At 44.2% G+C, this 17,668-nt stretch overlaps 1 protein-coding gene across 2 annotated transcripts in view; it reads left to right on the top strand.

Annotated features, from left to right (window-relative positions):
- ryr2a (ryanodine receptor 2a (cardiac)) overlaps positions 1-17,668 on the top strand; it is a 355,011-nt gene continuing 337,343 nt past the window's right edge. For both annotated transcript variants that reach the window (XM_061705277.1, XM_061705276.1), the window contains exon 1: positions 1-125. In XM_061705277.1, the coding sequence (XP_061561261.1) occupies positions 81-125 (45 nt within the window). In that variant the 5' untranslated portion in view covers positions 1-80. The remainder of the gene's footprint in view (positions 126-17,668) is intronic.

Genomic DNA, 17,668 nt, shown 5'->3' with positions numbered 1-17,668 from the left:
CGTGACGCAGGCACTGGCGTGCGCGCGCGCACACTTTGCCAGCCAAACTTCCCCCAAGCTGCGGCAAACGAGAGCAAACCATGGCTGACGGGGAAGGCGAGGATGAAATTCAGTTTCTGCGAACAGTAAGTCGCTTCTATGTTGCAAAGATTGGAGCTGTGTGCGTGTGACGTCACACTCATTTGAACCGTTGATGGTGGGCGTGTGCGTGCGCGCGCGCGGGGTCGCGCAGCCAGTTGACTGCATTAAGGATGACAACTGTCCTCGTTTGCTTATCGGCGGATCGTGGGAGTGATGGGGGAATTTGTCGGGAGTGTGCATCGTGAAGCCGCATTGAGTGGGCTTTTATGGGGTCGTGTGTTGGTGTCGGAGGGAGGGGGGTGGTGGGGGGGGGGGGGGTGTGCTGCTCGAGCGCAGTGCGGTATGAACACTCGGTCAACAGAAAGCACGCTGCTGCAGCCCATCACTTGTCTCCTGCAACCCATGCGTTTTCATCCAGTGCTGCGTGTTTGTTGTCGGACGAAAGTCACGTTGAGACCACACAATGCAATTGGGGGGGAACAAAGAAACCCCCCCAAAAAACACCAGTTTTTAAATTGTTTTATTTTAATTTTTTTTTTAATTATTTTTTTTTTTAGATGGGTTTCAATTGACGTGGATATTTCATTTTTGTCAATGAAGCAACGTTTCCTACCAGTAAAAAAAAACAACAAATAAATAATGATTCTGTTCGGGGAATAGAAAGAAAAAAAAAACTACGAATAAATGTAACAAAGTTTTCATTTACCAATTCGTATAGAACACTCAACTACATTGACATGGAAAAAAATGAAAAATAAACTCGAACAATAAAAATATGAACAGCTGTTATTGGTTGCTATTATAGTTATGATAGCCTACATGCGTACTATATAGCAGGGGTGCCAAAACCAGACGTAATACAGTATTTCTCAATTGCTAAAAAAAAACCCCAAAACCTGACTGACTTAATGAGATAAACTTGACGAGATAAAGCCCAATGATCGTAAAAAACGGGATGTGGTGGTATCGGAATACAAGACATACAGGTCGTGCAATCGTGAAAGACCAAATTTGTCTTGTAGTCTGTCCCACACCACTGACATGTTTTTTTAAAAATAACTTTATTGGTTAGAATTGGTTTGAAAAATAACTTTATCCGCTGCTCGAATCTTCGGTCAATTTACAACCCTTGTAATCTTGTATGGTGGTCACACCAACATCAGGGAAAGAGGAACCTGCTTCTGAGACCTTGTAGAAAAAACAAACGGTCATAGGAAGTGAAATGAGTCGAGGTTGCGGCTCGTTCGTGCAACCGCGGAAGCTCGTCGTGAGCGGGACGCTTTGTGGGGTTCGAAATTGTCAACTGTCAAAGTCGGAGCATCAATACACATTTGCGAACATTTTTATCACAACAATTATGAAAACTGATGCTGAACCACCGAGGAAGGGTTTGAACCCCCCCCCCCCCCCCCGTATACTTGCGACGTCATCTTCTTTCTTCTGTTCTTCTGCCGAGTCACGCACCTGCGTGCGCGCATCAATTCAGACAACAGATGACCGGTCGTTGCTCGCCTTTTATGACCTATCTTCTGCTCTTCTGTGACCTATCAACGTGGTCTTCGTCTCGCTCTCTTGCCTGGCAGCTCCATCCTCGTCATCCTTCTACCGATATACTCACTATTTCTCCTCTGGACGTGTCCAAACCATCCAAGTCTGCTCTCTCTAACTTTGCCTCCAAAACATCAAACCTTGGCCGTCCCTCTGATGAGCTCATTTCTAATTTGTTCCAAACTGGTCACTCCAAGAGCGAACCTCAACATCTTCATTTCCGCCACCTCCAGCTCTGCTTGCTGTTGTCTCTTCAGTGCCACTGTCTCTAATCCATACATCATGGCTGGCCTCACTACTGTTTTATAAACTTTGCCCTTCATCCCAGCGGAGACTCTTCTGTCACATAACACACCTGACACCTTCCTCCACCCGTTCCAACCTGCTTGGACCCGTTTCTTCACTTCCTGACCACACTCACCATTGCTCGGCACGGTTGACCCCAAGTATTTCAAGTCCTCCACCCTCGCTATCTCTTCTCCCTGGAGCCTCACTCTTCCCCCACCACTCATCTCATTCATGCACATATATTCTGTTTTACTTCGGCTAATCTTCATTCCTCTGCTTTCCAGTGCATGCCTCCATCTTTCTAACTGGTCCTCCAGCTGCTCCCTGCTTTCACTGCAGATCACAATGTCATCTGCAAACATCACGGTCCATGGGGATTCCAGTCTAACCTCATCTGTCAGCCTATCCATCACCACTGCAAACAGGAAGGGGCTCAGGGCTGATCCCTGATGCAATCCCACGTCTACCTTAAATTCATCTGTCACACCTACAGCACACCTCACCGCTGCTGCCCTCGTACATGTCCTGTATTATTCGAACATACTTCACTGCCACTCCAGACTTCCGCATGCAGCACCACAGTTCCTCTCTGGGTACTCTGTCATAGGCTTTCTCTAGATCTACAAAGACACAATGTAGCTCCTTCTGACCTGCTCTGTACTTTTCCATCAACATCCTCAAGGCAAATAGCCAGCACACTTTTCCTCCATTTCTCAGGCATCTTCTCAACCGTTTGAATTCTGTTGAACAAGCTGGCCAAAAACTCCACAGCCACCTCTCCTAGATGCTTCCATACCTCCACAGGAGGAATCCTCTTTAATGCCTTTCTAACTTCCCCCTTACTAATCAATGCCACTTCCTGGTCCACCACACTTGCCTCTTCTACTCTCCCTTCTCTCTCATTTTCCTCATTCATCAACTCCTCAAAGTATTCTTTCCATCTAGCTAGCACACTGCTGGCACCAGTCAACATATTTCCATCTCTATCTTTAATCACCCTAACCTGCTGCACATCCTTCCCATCTCTATCCCTCTGTCTGGCCAGCCTGTATCGATCCTTTTCTCCTTCTTTAGTGTCCTACCTGCCATACGTGTCATCATATGCCTCCTGCTTGACCTTTGCCACCTCTACCTTTTCCCTGCGTCGCATCTCAATGTATTCCTTTCACCTCACCTCGGTCCTCACAGTGTCCCCCTTCTTCTTAGCTAACCTCTTTCCTTGTATGATTTCCTGTACTTTGAGTTTCCATCAAGTCTCCCTTTCTCCTTTCCTATCAGAAGATACACCAAGTACTCTCCTGCCTGTTTCTCCGATCACTTTAGCTGTAGTCGTCCAGTCTTCTGGAAGCGCCTCCTGTCCACCGAGAGCCTGTCTTAGATCTTCTCGAAAAGCCGCACAACACTCTTCCTTTCTCAGCTTCCACCACATGGTTCTCTGCTCTGCCTTTGTCTTCCTAATCTTCCTCCCTACCACCAGAGTCATCTTTCACACCACCATCCTATGCTGTCTAGCCACACTCTCCCCTACCACAATCGGTAACCTCCTTCAGACTACATCGTCTGCGCAAGATGTAATCCACCTGCGTGCTTCTACCTCCTCTCTTGAAGGTCACCCTATATTCCTGCCTCTTCTGGAAAAAGGTGCTCACTACAGGCACTTGCATCCTTTTTGCAAAGTCTACCACCATCTGTCCCTCCAAGTTCCTTTCCTGGATGCTGTCCTTACCCATCACTTCTTCATCACCCCTATTACCTTCACCAACACGTCCATTACAATCTGCACCAATTGCGACTCTCTCTCTCTGTCTGGGATGCTCAGAACTACTTCGTCGAGCTCCTTCCAGAATTTCTCTTTCACCTCTAGGTCACATCCTACCTGTGGGTCATAGCCGCTAATCACATTATACATAACACCCTGAATTTCAAGTTTCAGCCTCATCACTCGATCTGATACTCTTTTCACCACAAATACTTTCTTAGCCAACTCTTCTTTTAAAATATCCCCGACTCAATTTTCTTCCCATCTACACCACGGTAAAATAATTTAAACCTGGCCCCTAAACTTCTAGCCTTACTGCCTTTCCACCTGGTCTCCTGGACACACAATATATCAACCTTTCTCCTAATCATCATGTCAACCAACTCCCGAGATTTTCCTGTCATTGTCCCAACATTCAAATTCCCCACATTCAGTTCGAGGCTCTGTGCTTTCCTCTTCTCTTTCTGCCGAAGAACCCGCTTTCCACCTCGCCTTCGTCTTCGACCCACAGTAGCTGAATTTCCACCGGCGCCCTGCAGGTTAACAGTGCCTGTGGCGGACGTTGTTAACCCGGGCCACCACCGATCCGGTATGGAATTCTTTAGATGAACGTTCATATTTGTTTGGCAAAGTTTTAAGCCGGATGCCCTTCCTGACGCAACCCTCTGCATTTATCCGGGCTTGGGACCGGCCTTCAGTTTGCATTGGCTTGTGCCCCCCCCCCCCATAGGGCTGCATTGATCAGAAGAACTGGACAGCACCTGAGTTAAATATATGAGTGTCACAGCAAAGGGTCTGAATACTTACGGCTGTGTGATAGTTCAGTTATTCTTTTATAATACATCTGCAAAAAATTCTGTCAATATGGGTGCCGTGTGTGGATTAATGAGGAAAAAATGAACTTAAATGATTTCAGCAAATGGCTGCAATATAACAAAGAGTGAAAAATTGAAGGGGTTCTGAATACTCTCCGTACCCATTGTATATGGGAATGCACACCATTCAGGGTTAACCCTAACCCTTACGATTCAGCTCCTACTTTGGTTGTAACATGTCAGAAAATTGGCAACAATGTTGGTCACTGTTTTTCCAAAGTGAAAGCAGATGTTTGCAAATGTCTTATTTTGATTAAACACAAAGATGAAAAGTCTGCTTTAATGGAAGACTACAGAAATCTGAGAATATTTACTGAGAGCCTGAAATTCAGAGGAATTATATCATTTTTAGTTAACCAAGGTCTCTAAATGATTATTTGAATGCCAAAATAGTTGTCGATTAATTTGATAATTGATAAGCTGTTGATTCATCCATTAATTGGTGCACAACTCGCGTCATATAAATAGTATTTAAGTCTCTATAATAACACGATTTGTACATCAAATACGAAACAATATTTCTTAAGCAGACGACAACACAACAAAACACTATATCAACAAAACTACCACAGTTTAGATGAATAACTTAATCTTGACTTCACTTATTTTTTAAATCATTGTAAAATAATATAGTAAAGAAGCAGCATAGATGGAGGAGACTAGGTATGAAGATATGTTTTCCTTTCTAAAAATATGACATGCTGAGGTTTTATGATGTAACCATTGCATCAGGTGAATGAATAGCTTGTATGAAAAACCATTTTTAGCTTCGCCTGATCCAGATTTATCTCAAATCTGTGATATTTTTGTAATAAGCACCACAGCTTTTGAAAGGTACTATTAAAAACAAGAGAGTCCTCATACGACCGTTTTGGTGTTGGTGCTGGAGCCTTGTGGAGGCTCTGACACCTACAGACCCTTTCCAAAGAATTAAAATATCATGGAAAAGTTGATTTATTTCCATCATTCCTTTAAAAAAAAAAAACAATCAACGTTTATGGATTTATAGTATTTGTTTATTTTTTACTTCATTTGGGTTTCCAGGTCATAAACCCACGAAATAATGAATTTCAAAAAAATCTGAATCCAGTGAAGAAATCAGACCAAATTTTGCAGGCCATAAATGTTTTAACCTGAGTGGCACAGATGAATCATTTACTCAACTCAAAGCACCTGCACAGGTTTCCCCAGGTGCCATTAAACGGCTTCAATTTGGTTCCATTGTCTCAGTTGGGTTCAATATGGGGAAGACTGCAGACTTGACAACTGGCCAGAAGACCATCATTGATACCCTCCATAGGATGGGTAATCCACAAACGTTCGTAGCTAAATGCTGTGTCCAAGCATATCCATGGAAAGTCTAGCGGAAGGACACAATGTGGCAGGAGAAGAAAAAAGAGATGACCTTGGGACTCCGCGGATTATCGAACAAGGACGATTCGAGAATCTGGCAGCGATCCAGAAGGAGTGGAATGAGGCGGGAGTCACAGCTTCAAAAACCACCACATTCAGACGCATCCAGGAGATGGGCTAAAGCTGTTGGGTTCCTCAGGTCAAGCCACTTCTGATTTCACACAAAGTCTGCATTTACCTTTCTTTATCCATTAGGCAAGCGTAACCAACCAGTCTTTATATTTGGATTTTATGACTCAGTTGTCAGATAATTACATCCATCCATTATGAGTTATGTCAACGATCACACAAAATTGGACGTGTATATACGTCAGCGTTGATCCCCGACGAGGTTCACAATGATCAGGGATTAATGGACGACGTAACGGCGTGAACCGACGCGCAGTGGAGCACGGTCGCCAACGTGAAGTCCGTTCATCCTTGCTAATTGGTACTGCACATCTAGAAGGGCATTAACCCACTTATCAATTCTTTGACGATACAGCAAGCACGCACATTATAACACAAGTATAGACACAACTGCTATTTTGTCACTTTGTGCCCTTTAAAAAGAAGTTTAAAAATCCATCCATTTTCTGAGCCGCTTTTTCCTCACTAGGGTCGCGGGCGTGCTGGAGCCTATCCCAGCTGTCATCGGGCAGGAGGCGGGGTACACCCTGGACCGGTTGCCAGCCAATCGCAGAAGTTTAAAAATGAAGAAGATACAAATCGGATTTTTTTTTTCTTTTTTTTCAGCGAAGGATGGCCCGATGATGGCGATCAGCCCGGATCTTCTATCCGGTGATCAGATCGCGACAACTCTACTTTTCAGTACTGAAGCCAATTTCGTGATAACGCGAAACACATAACGCGGTAACGTCGACATTACACCAGACAGTTCTAAACCTGAAATTCTTCTCTTTTCCGTATGACGTCACGTACCTATCGACCCTGGCGGCGTATGAAAATATGCTCGTGAAATGTCTAATAATGTCACCACAGAGCCACCAAAGAGTACAACATTCAATGTTTACATATATATCATATTGGTATAAATGAATGATATTCGTGTATCACGCTGTTTAGCCATTAAGAAAACAAAATTTTGGCTTCAAACAATCATGTTAATCAAACCCACGTCATGCTTGTTAGCATAGCATACACAGGAAGCCAGCTATCCGGTTTTCTGGGTTTGCTAACCGTGATGTTAGCGGGTCGCCGGCCCGCTAAGCTAGTCATCACAACGTAGTCAGCAAATATCAACAGTCGACCTAGCGCGAGCTAGCAACATGTTTTTGGAAGCAATAGAATACATATTTCTGTGTGTCTGAAGAGAATTCCGACTGGAAGAGGTAAGCAAACTGAGAAGACAAAAAGTATCATTTGGGGTTGTGTTACCCCCAAATATTATTTGTGCAGGTTATTAAGGTCAGTACTCTATGCCGGTTGGATGATTTAAAAAAAAAAAAAAAGATGTGGTTTAGCTGCTGTTGTCATTTTAGCGCAGCTTAGCTTGCCGCATTTCACTGGTGGTTAGCTTCTGTGACGTGAAGCGTCAGAGATACATTGAAACAAATTTCAATGAAACAATACATGTTCATTATAGAAATGATGGCAGTGAAAGGATTTTCATAACATGCAATCTGTGCAATATATTTATTTAAGTGACCGTAAGGTGGAAAGATAGTCATAAAGTTAAATTTCTCAGGATTTCCGCCTCGGCGGTATTGTCACCTCGAAGAATACATTTCGAATTATTCGTATTTTCATATCCACCGCTAACCCTACTTAAGATTTGTCACGTTTTGACTTGTGCCGCTTGTCCTTGTGTCCGTGCTGCGCTGTTTTATTGCGTGTGACGCGTGTTCCCTGTAGCCTAATGTCCTTCTATGGGGATATGGGGAGCCCAGTTGTGATTCCCAGTCAGGAGGAACAACCGTCACTGAATGCATCGGTGTTAGCCATGCCCTCCTGATATTTTCGAACAGGAGGTAATATTGCAGCTAATCGTTTTAGTTACTTAGTTTAGTCCTGCTTTGCTCGTAATCGGGACGTGAGTCAATAAGCATTTAGCTCTTCTTCTTTCATTCCGCCCCATCTCATCCTGCAGCCCTCTGCTAAGTGCACTTTGAATGCAGATCAATACATGGTCGCGTATGAACACTGATGTCTCAGCATGGCAACTGTGTTGGAATTCATTTGAGTATGATCTACCAACATTCCAAAGGAGAGCCAGTAGGGCACGTCTCATTTATAGGCGCTATACCTTTTTTTTTAACCCACTGTAACTTTGCTTTTTTTTAATTCAAACTGGGATTGCAATCGAATGTTCAAAGGATTTATCGATGAATGTTTTTGTCGGTTTTTCTGCAACCAAAAAGTGTTTGATTTAGGCTTGGCATTGCACGTATGATCTAATCTTTATCGAGCCAAGGTACATATTTTACATGAACGGTTAGTGGTTACCTAACATCACCGTGGGTTGCTTGTTTTTCCATGCCAGGGCCTTAGCGTTTGTTCTTTTTTAGGCACACAGTATATTCTTTACGAGAAGAAAATAACTAATGACGGATTGAATGTCTCCTTTATTGTCCATCTGTCATATCAAGTACATTTCTTTTTCAGTGTGCAACAATAAGATTCCCCATTCGCTTCATGATTATCCCTTGGAAAATTAGATGAGAATTGAGGGACGACCGAGATAGTTCACAATGCTCATTTGGAGTTTGTTTGTGTTAGTCTTCAACGTATTGTGCCCACTCTGCCACTTCAAGCGTTGTCGCAAATCCACCAAGGGAGCGATGCTCTCCATGTAAGGCCGTGCTGACCAGATTGGGGGAAGGGACTCGACCTGTTTGTGTGACACCACCTCTATATACACAACTGCTTCGAGCAGCAGTTCATAAAATAGGGAGACTGTGCCGGAATGTGGAACATGAACGCGATACTCACTGAATGTGAACAGTGACACCTGAAAACAGAACATTGTAGCAGATGTAATGATTGGGCAAGTTTAGAACAATTAACATTTTGATAGCGCACGGCACAAATACGAAGAAGACAAATGTTTGTGGCTTTTTGAAATAATGCAGTAAAGGATGTGTTCTACAGTATCCTGGGCAGTGGAAGGAGACATTATGCATTTTTTTCCCAAATATTTAAAACAGTTCCCAGGTGTTTTGATAAAAGCTCTATGATATTCTTCCGTCAAGAAAAAAAAAAAAACCGAAAAAATTACACTAACCTTAACATTTACTTGTCACAGCCTGGTTGAAATCAGTGTTTTGGGTGGGCTGCTCTGTCTCATGCAAATACGGAGTACCTGTTTTGTTACCAGTAGGACCGGCTTCAAAGCTCGGGGGTTGCTTAAATTCTTCTTAAATTAACTTATTCAAGGGAAGGGGTGGGGCCAAGGGGTTTGGTCAAAGGAGCAAAGTTTTAAACACGCGCGCACACACACACATACACAAAATTACATAGTTTTTGAAAAACGCTTTTGCGTGGTCAGATTCAACATGTTTATGAATATATACAGTGTTGGGAAAGTTCATTTTCTATGCCAGCTAGTTTAAAGTTCAAGTTCACCGTTCCAAAAAAAATGAAGTAGTTCTGTTCGTTGTTCATAATTCCAAATTTTGAACTAAGTTCACCTTCCAGAAAATGAGCTTGTTCATAGGTCCCACGCCCCCCCAATATATCATTTCCCCTTGTTGCCGCTCGTTCAGTCCACACTAGAAACCAGGCTACAGCTTTCAAAGGCATGAGACAAACCACGTTGCTTGAATGTTTTTCTTAAGTGAGGAATTCAAACAAAAACAGGCTTTTTGTCCTTAACGTGTAACAAAATTGCAAACAAAAACATGCAACACAGTATGAGAGGAACGGTGGTGAAAGGACATGAAGGACTGCGTTTCTTGCAGCTCTGGCTGACATATTTGATCATATGTATTCTTATCTAAAAAAAAAAAAACACAACCATTCGCGCTCACATTCACACCTTAGGGCAATTTAGAGTCTTCAATCAACCTACCACGCAATGTTTTTGGGATGTGGGAGGGAAACCCACCCAGGTTACAGGGAGAACATGCAAACTCCACACAGGCAGGGGCCGGGATTTGAACCCCGGTCCGCAGAACTGTGAGGCAGATGTGCTATCCAGTCGTCCACCATGCCGGCGCATTCCAATACAAATAATAATTTTTCTAGTAATACATTTTTACAATTATGTACCAACCGCTTCCATTTATGCAGTGTTCCTGTATACATTATCGACTGATATGGATTTTTTTTCCTCCCCCATATTGCTTACGTGAAACGGGTCCTTTGTGCAATACTGGCCGAGAGAACTGTGCCAAATTAGCTGATCACTTGGTCCCGTACTCTACAGAGGTCGGTTAGTACAGAAAAAAAAAAAAAAAAGAAGCAAGCACCGGCCTCTGGTGCTCTTGAGAACCAGACTTTTATACAGTATGCATCCCTGCACATATCATTTAACATATAACGTTATGCACAGTTTGAACACTTACCTCAAGGTGAGCCCACGGAACACACTTTAACAATCACTGTCCTCTGATCATAATTTGCACAGCTGACATCCTGTATGCCCCGTTCCAGTCGCGAAGAAAACAAATTTCAAATCTCAATCTCGTACTTTCTACACTCCGGGAAGACTAATGTGGTGCATTTGAGTTCAATCAGTTTGTGCCATTTGACAAGAAGGAGCAGCGAGTGCACATTCATCTGCTCACCGACAGTCGGCATAGATTCATGGAAAAAAAAAGATCAACATCACTTGCAATGTTAGATTCATTCCTTCATTCATTTTCCGTACCGCTTATCCTCGCTAGATGCGGTTTCTTTTTTTTTATGGATGAAATTTAGGAAAAAGGGATGAAAAACGACGAAAAAACGCATCTCATAATCTGAAAGGCTGCTACATTTAGGAAATAGGAATTCTCGATCCCAGAGGTTTTATCGGCTCCAAACACACAAACGATACAGGTAGTGGATTTTTATGGAAAATTTATTGAAATCTAACATTGGAATCTACAGGAAACAATACAGAGGGGTCGAACTACAGAACGGACAGACAAACATTGGTAAAGGAGGCTGGACTCCGGGTGCAAGCTAGAGGGACGATGTACGGTGAACAATGCATAGAGCTGGGAGTTTCTGTGACTGTTATTTCTTTGACCCAAATATGCACTAATTTGTAATTAGTAAGTGCATGTTGGACTTACGTTGCGTAGACCAATTCAGGCAGGCGGGTCGACCTTCCGGGTGGTTGGCAAGAGCGCTCACGAGGGATGGTTTGAATAAAAAGGAAGAAAAGAGAAAGACGCACTTCAGGTGCAGGATGGCCGTTGTTCATCACGCGGTCAGGGAAAAACTTCCTTCCCGATGGAGCCTTGTCCGTAAACTGACCGTCACCCAAAAGGGTAGCTTCGGGGAGTTGGTAGGTCCTTCCTGCGCTTCACGCTTGGCAGCGCGGCGGGGAAGTTTGGTGCCTCTCAGCCTCAGCCACCTCGTGGTGAGTGTTGGGGCTCCCAGGCTGAGCCGGATGTTCGGCCAGTTGAAAAACGAGAGAGTGTGCGAGAGAGACAGAGAGAGAGCGAGCCAGAGAGCACAGGACAAAGGAGCTTCGGCCTTTTATCCGCCTCAGAGTGCGAGGCCAGCCCCCTTTTGACCAAAGGGAAGGCAGACCACGCCTCTAGAATCACATTACATTTTGGGATGATTTGTGGTTTAAAACCAGTGGAATAAAATAACATTAATTTGTTTATATTTTTGTTTGTTTATATAACATTTCTATGTTCGTTTTGAGATAAACACGAGCATATTCGGTTGGCAAACAAATTTAAACAGCAGACATTCAAATTCGGAGAAATGCAATCACGAGTGACATTGATATAGTGGTAGACTCTGGGGGCATTCGTGCAAGGTTCTTAAATTATTAAAGCAGAAACATTCGGTGAGAACATGTTGCAGTATCTCTCAATAGCCAGTGGGTGTCGCTTGTGCGCCATCAACTGTCCCAGACCAGAAGGGACAAATGATCCCGCAGAGAAAAGACTTTGTGGGTTAGCAGAGACAAGTCTTTGTCTGTGAAAGTCTTTAGACCGGCTGGGGATGAAAGTAAATTAACAGCTTCTGAGTAAGAAACCAGATGTCCTGTGCCTCAGGATGATAATGAGATTCTTCAGACTGGCTGGTAATTAATTTAGCGTCCGTGTGAGAAGTCTTTTTTCCTGTGCTTCTCCTTTGATCAGTGGCTCAGGCTTCCCTTATATGCCTTTTGTACACAGACGGGCTCAGCAGGGCGGCAGAGGCAGGTATACAGGGCAGTCAGAGATTGGGGGTTCCTGGGTGCCATTTGTTCCGGCCGGGCATACTTGCTACATATCCTCCCTTCGTCGACTTGATCCGGCTCGATGGAGGATCTAGGTGACGTCTCTTTGGAAGATGGCACAGATTGGCAGGAACACACAACTATGCAGTTACCAATTTACAACATTAGCGCATATACACCCACTTATTGCTGTAATAGTGTCCGTGACAACTTCTTACTTAAGGTGTGCCTATATGTGAACATAGGTGTCGGTGTCAGTATAGAAGTGTGTGGATAGATTTGGATATGTATGTATATTGGGATGGCAGTGAGAACTGTGATTCGGGGCCGGGGAGAAGCTAACACTAAGGGTAAACATTTACTAGGTGTGGAGTTCTCAGTAAAAATCAAACAAAAAAACAAAACAAAAGGAGGAACTCAACATGGCTCTACAGAAGAAAAAGAAAGAGGAAGCTAGCTTCAACTTAGCACACAGGGGGGCATAACAGTCAGGTGTAAAACCGAGTTCATCAATCTAGGAGAGGGAAGGTTCTAAGTAGAGGTTCTAATCTTTATGCCAGAATGGAATCCTAGTCTAGATTCAAAAGGGGGAGGGGGAGAGGTCCTGGGGGTCATTTAGTCAAGGAGGACCTCCTCCCCTGTCTGTATGGGGTCAGGTCCGGGTTCAGTTGTTCTTTTCCTACGGCCAATTTTGGGCCACACATTTGAGCACTGATTCAGAAGACCTTCCAAGTTCTGAGTCTTTTGGTCAAGCAGGTAGGCGATGCCGAAAGTCACGCAGTAACCGAGACTGACCAAAGCTATTAAGATGTTATCTGCTGCCGACCAGGAGTGCATGAGCGGGCACTCGGCTGTTTTAGTGGCTAATGGCACGTAGACTGTTGCCTATGTGGGTGATGTCAATCGTTTGAGTCGCTTCTAATTAAATTTGGTTGAGCGTTTCGGGATCAACTTCGAGTTTGTATTGACCGAAAAGTTGGAAATCTTGAGTTCGCTGTCAAAATTGTCAGCTGGCATGTGGTAAAGTGTGATCTCCTCTATATGCAAAACGGCATCTTTGGGGACCTCGAGCCACATGGTTTGATTTGCCAGGGCGAGTCTCGTTGTGGTTTCGTGGTGGTCATAATTTAGTGTTGCGCTTAGGGCTTGTGTGTTGACTATCCATTTGGCACCAACAATTTCCGCATGAGGAGTACGAACCTGGTAGCGAGGTGTAGCTTCTGCTCTACACCGCGACCCATTCTTCATGGGCTTCAGGCCACAAATCCCATTCGCTAAATCTCGGGTGAACGGTCCGGGGAGAGGCGTGCCACCTCCGCCGCAGGCCGCGTGGCACACGGCGAACGCCGCCGGCAGCGTGGGGGTGCGATCCGCGGTGTGGTGTCTCGATCGATCGATCAAAATGAGTCTATAATGTATACATAAATGAGAGGCGATCAAAATGAATCACGATAGGATATAAGATAATGGAGAGAAAAAATGGCTGTGTAAATAAGATCCAATCCATTCCTTACAATTACAATGTTTTATATAACGTATTGTTTTTATATTGAAGAGAACGACACAAAAGTAGTATAGTAAAACACCCCAACTTTTATTTGTGAAAACACAGCAAACAAATTGTTTTTAAGAGCAAAAAACACGCTGTCGTCATTGTTGTCGTCAATCAATCAATAAAAATAAAGAAAACTATATATCTTTGTGTGCCACCAAATTTCGTGAGCATGCATGCATGTTCATGACAATAAAAGATGATTCTTCTTCTTTGGCAATCGTTTTAAAAATCTTTGGCAAATCCAAGAAGGCATCGTTTTAAAAAGAACACATAAATAAATAAAAATAAAGAAACACTATACATCTGTGCATAGGTCAGATGCCACTGAACATTTGGAGGGAAGTAAAAAGTTTGGGGGCTTCCTCCTCAGGAGGTGGCAAAACCAGCTCGGATCCCAAGAGAGTCCTGAATGTATCCCGGGCAACAAGAGGCACGTAAGTGGTCAGAAATTGCAAGCGACGACGACGACGACAACAGCACCACGCCGGATGCTATTGTGTGTTGGGGGCACGGGGGGGGATTGTTGGGAGGTTGAGGCAGCAGATGGCGTATAGGCCGATGTTGGGTCTGCGTGTGAGAAGAAAGAGCACAATGAGAGGATGCATGGAAAGGAAGAGGACTAAAAGACACATACGCAGATGTTGTCTCCAGCATTACCTTTGATTGTGCCTCGTCCCTCTTCTTCTCAGCGAGCCAGTCTTCCACCGAACGCCTTGCCGACTGAGAGCAAAAGTGCTCATTCCTGTAACGGCTGTGGCCAAATGCTTTGGACTTGGGGTTTCCACAGAACTTGCATGTATGTTGAGTCGCATTTCTACTTTTGGGATCACCGCTGCTGCCAGGGGGGGGGGGGGGGTGCTGACACTTGTGAAGCCCGTATGCGCCGGTACCACACAGGGGGCGGCCCCGCACACTCCGGTTTCCTCCCACATCCCAAAAAAAACATGCATGGTAGGTTAATTGAAAACTCTAAATTGCCCGTAGGTGTGAATGTGAGTGCCAATGGTTGTTTGTTTATGTGTGCCGTGCGATTGGCTGGCGACCAGTTCAGGGTGTACCCCACCTACTGCCCGATGATAGCTGGGATAGGCTCCGGCACGCCCGCGACCCTAGTGACGAGAAGCGGCTCAGAAAATGGATGGATGGTTGGATGGATAATACTTCATAGATTTAAGTAAACAACAGCTGGTAAAGGGGTGTCACGATCGCCGACTGGTTAGCACATCTGCCTCACAGTTCTGAGGACGCGGGTTCAAATCCGGCCTCGCCTATGTGGAGTTTGCATGTTCGCCCCGTGCCTGTGTGGGTTTTCTCCGGGTACTCCGTTTTCCTCCCCCATCCCAAAAACATGCATTGAAGGTTAATTGAAAACTCTAAATTTCCCGTGAATGTGAGTGCAAATGAGTTTTTGTTTCTATGTACCCTGCTATCGGCTGGCGACCGCTTCAGGGTGTACCGCCCCCTCTCGCTCAGATTCGGCTGGAATAGGCTGCAGCACAGTATGTGAGAGGAAAGTGACATGACTGGTTCTCGTCTCCCCGTCTTGTTATTTACCGCATTGCCACAATTGGTGACCCAGACATAAATCAAAGCAAAGCAAAGTTTATTTATATAGCGCATTTCATACACAAGGTAACTCAATGTGCTTTATATGATTACAAGCATTTAAAAACAAAGCAAAAAAAGGCCTGTAAACATTTAAAACAAAGAGAAAAAAATTAAAACAGCATACAGTCCAAGAAATGTCATTTAAAAGTGGAAATGCTCTAAAAGAACAGTTTTTAATCTGGACTTAAAGACATTCACACTTGGGGCTGACATCACTTATTCCATTTGTGTGCAGCATAATAGCTAAATGCTGCTTCGCCATGTTTGCTTTGGACTCTCTGCTCCACTATTTGACCTGAATCTGTCGATCTCAGAGCTCTACTGGGTTTACATTCCATTTGCATTTATTTCATGTATTCAGGACCAAAACCATTTTGTGATTTATAGACCAGTAGCAGAACTTTCAAATCTATTCTAAAGATGACTGGGAGCCAGTGTAAAGAGTTTAGAATTCGATTAATATGCTCTGACTTCTTTGTTCTGGTCAGAACCCGAGCTGCAGTATTCTGAATGAGCTGCAGATGTTTAATGCTCTTTTTGGGGAGTCCAGTCAGAAGACCATTACAATAATAAATTCTACTTGAGATAAAAGTATGGATGAGTTTCTCCTGGTCTGCTTGGCACATCCAAGCCTTCACTCCGGATATGTTCTTCAGATGGTAGAAGGCAGTTTTCGTAATTGATTTGATATGACTGTTGAAAGTCAGGTCGGAATCTATCAGTACACCAAGGTTTCGGACTTGGTCTTCTGTTTATAAAGAGAGTGGCACCAGGTATTTACTAACAGAAATCCTCTTTTCTTTACTGGCAAAAACAGTTATCTCAGTTTTGTTGTGGTTTAATTGAAGAAAATGTAGGTTCATCCAGTTATTTATCTGTTTTAGACAGTGACACAACACCTCAATTGAACTTTAGTCATCTGGAGACACTCCTAGATATAACAGTGTCATCGGCATAGCTCTGATTGTCAAAATTAAGGTTCTGAGGAATTTGACCCAAGGGTAGCATATACAAGCTCAATAGGGGTCCAAGAACTGACCCTTGAAGGACCCCAAAAGTCATTACCATTCAATGAGATTGAACACTTCCAATGGTTACAAAATAACTACTTTCCTCCAGGTAGGACCTGAAGCATTTAAGAACTGTTCCATTTAGTCTATAACAAAAATGTCAGAACGCGACGGTGACAATGGACCCGCGGGGCCTACAGAGAGTGCGGCTAACGAGGCAGCCAATGACAGCATCTACGCCGCAACGGTCAAGTTGCCCATCTTTTGGCAGCACATCTAGGCCCAGTTCCAGCAGATGTTACCAAATATTTTTCTGTGGCAGCGGCATTGGATGCCTCGACAATAGCCAGAGTGATGGCGCTCTTGGAGGCTCCATCAGCTAGCGACAAGTAGTATGCGCTCAAGGCAGTCCTGTTGAGACTGTTCTAACTGTCCGAGCTTAAGAAGGCAGACCGCGATGATGGAAAGGATGCTTGCTGTCCTGGGCTCGGCTGATCCCGCATTCCTGTTTAACAACACTTTCCTGCGACAGCTTCCAGCGCCGGTTTGCACCGCACTAGTCATTTCCCCCCTCTCCTCCTCCAAAACCTACCATGCTCTTGCTGCAAAGGCGAACAGGATTTTCCTCGTCAACCGGCAACAGTTTGTCCACGCGCTGCTTTCCACCCAGGATGCTTGGGCCCTGCCGCCACTTCCGGAGGACACACAGACACAGCGACGACAGGTTGTGTTCCTACCACGGCAGGTTTGGGACCAAGGCCAGGTAGTTTCACAAGCCCTGCAAGTTTCGGGGGCAGGGAAACGCGAGGGCCCGATGCTCATCATAAACTATGGGTGCTGGCTGGGGATGCAGGTTCATCTGGCCGTGCCTCAGGAAGGCAGATTCTCATTTCCAATTCTGACCTGGCAGCAGAGAGCAGAGTAAAACAAAGCCAAATAAAACCAAATACAAATACATCGACAACAAACTGTATAGTGTGATGTAGTTACATAATACAGCATACATTACATCCTAGCACATGGTGATTAACATGCTCAAGACAGGCTAAAAACAGATGCAGCGATCATGTACAATATCATTGTACACTATCCATCACTAACTTTTTAAACGACAATATCAGGATGAATGAGCTGAGTTTTATTATTTATTGCAGAGTTATCCAGGCATTTGGGGCAGAAAATTGAAAATAAAAATTTACCAAA

Source organism: Phycodurus eques, chromosome 19 (assembly GCF_024500275.1).
Source record: "Phycodurus eques isolate BA_2022a chromosome 19, UOR_Pequ_1.1, whole genome shotgun sequence".
In the NCBI taxonomy this organism is placed as follows: domain Eukaryota; kingdom Metazoa; phylum Chordata; class Actinopteri; order Syngnathiformes; family Syngnathidae; genus Phycodurus; species Phycodurus eques.
Note: the sequence above shows the minus strand (reverse complement) of the source record. Positions and strands in the feature narration are given on the sequence as shown.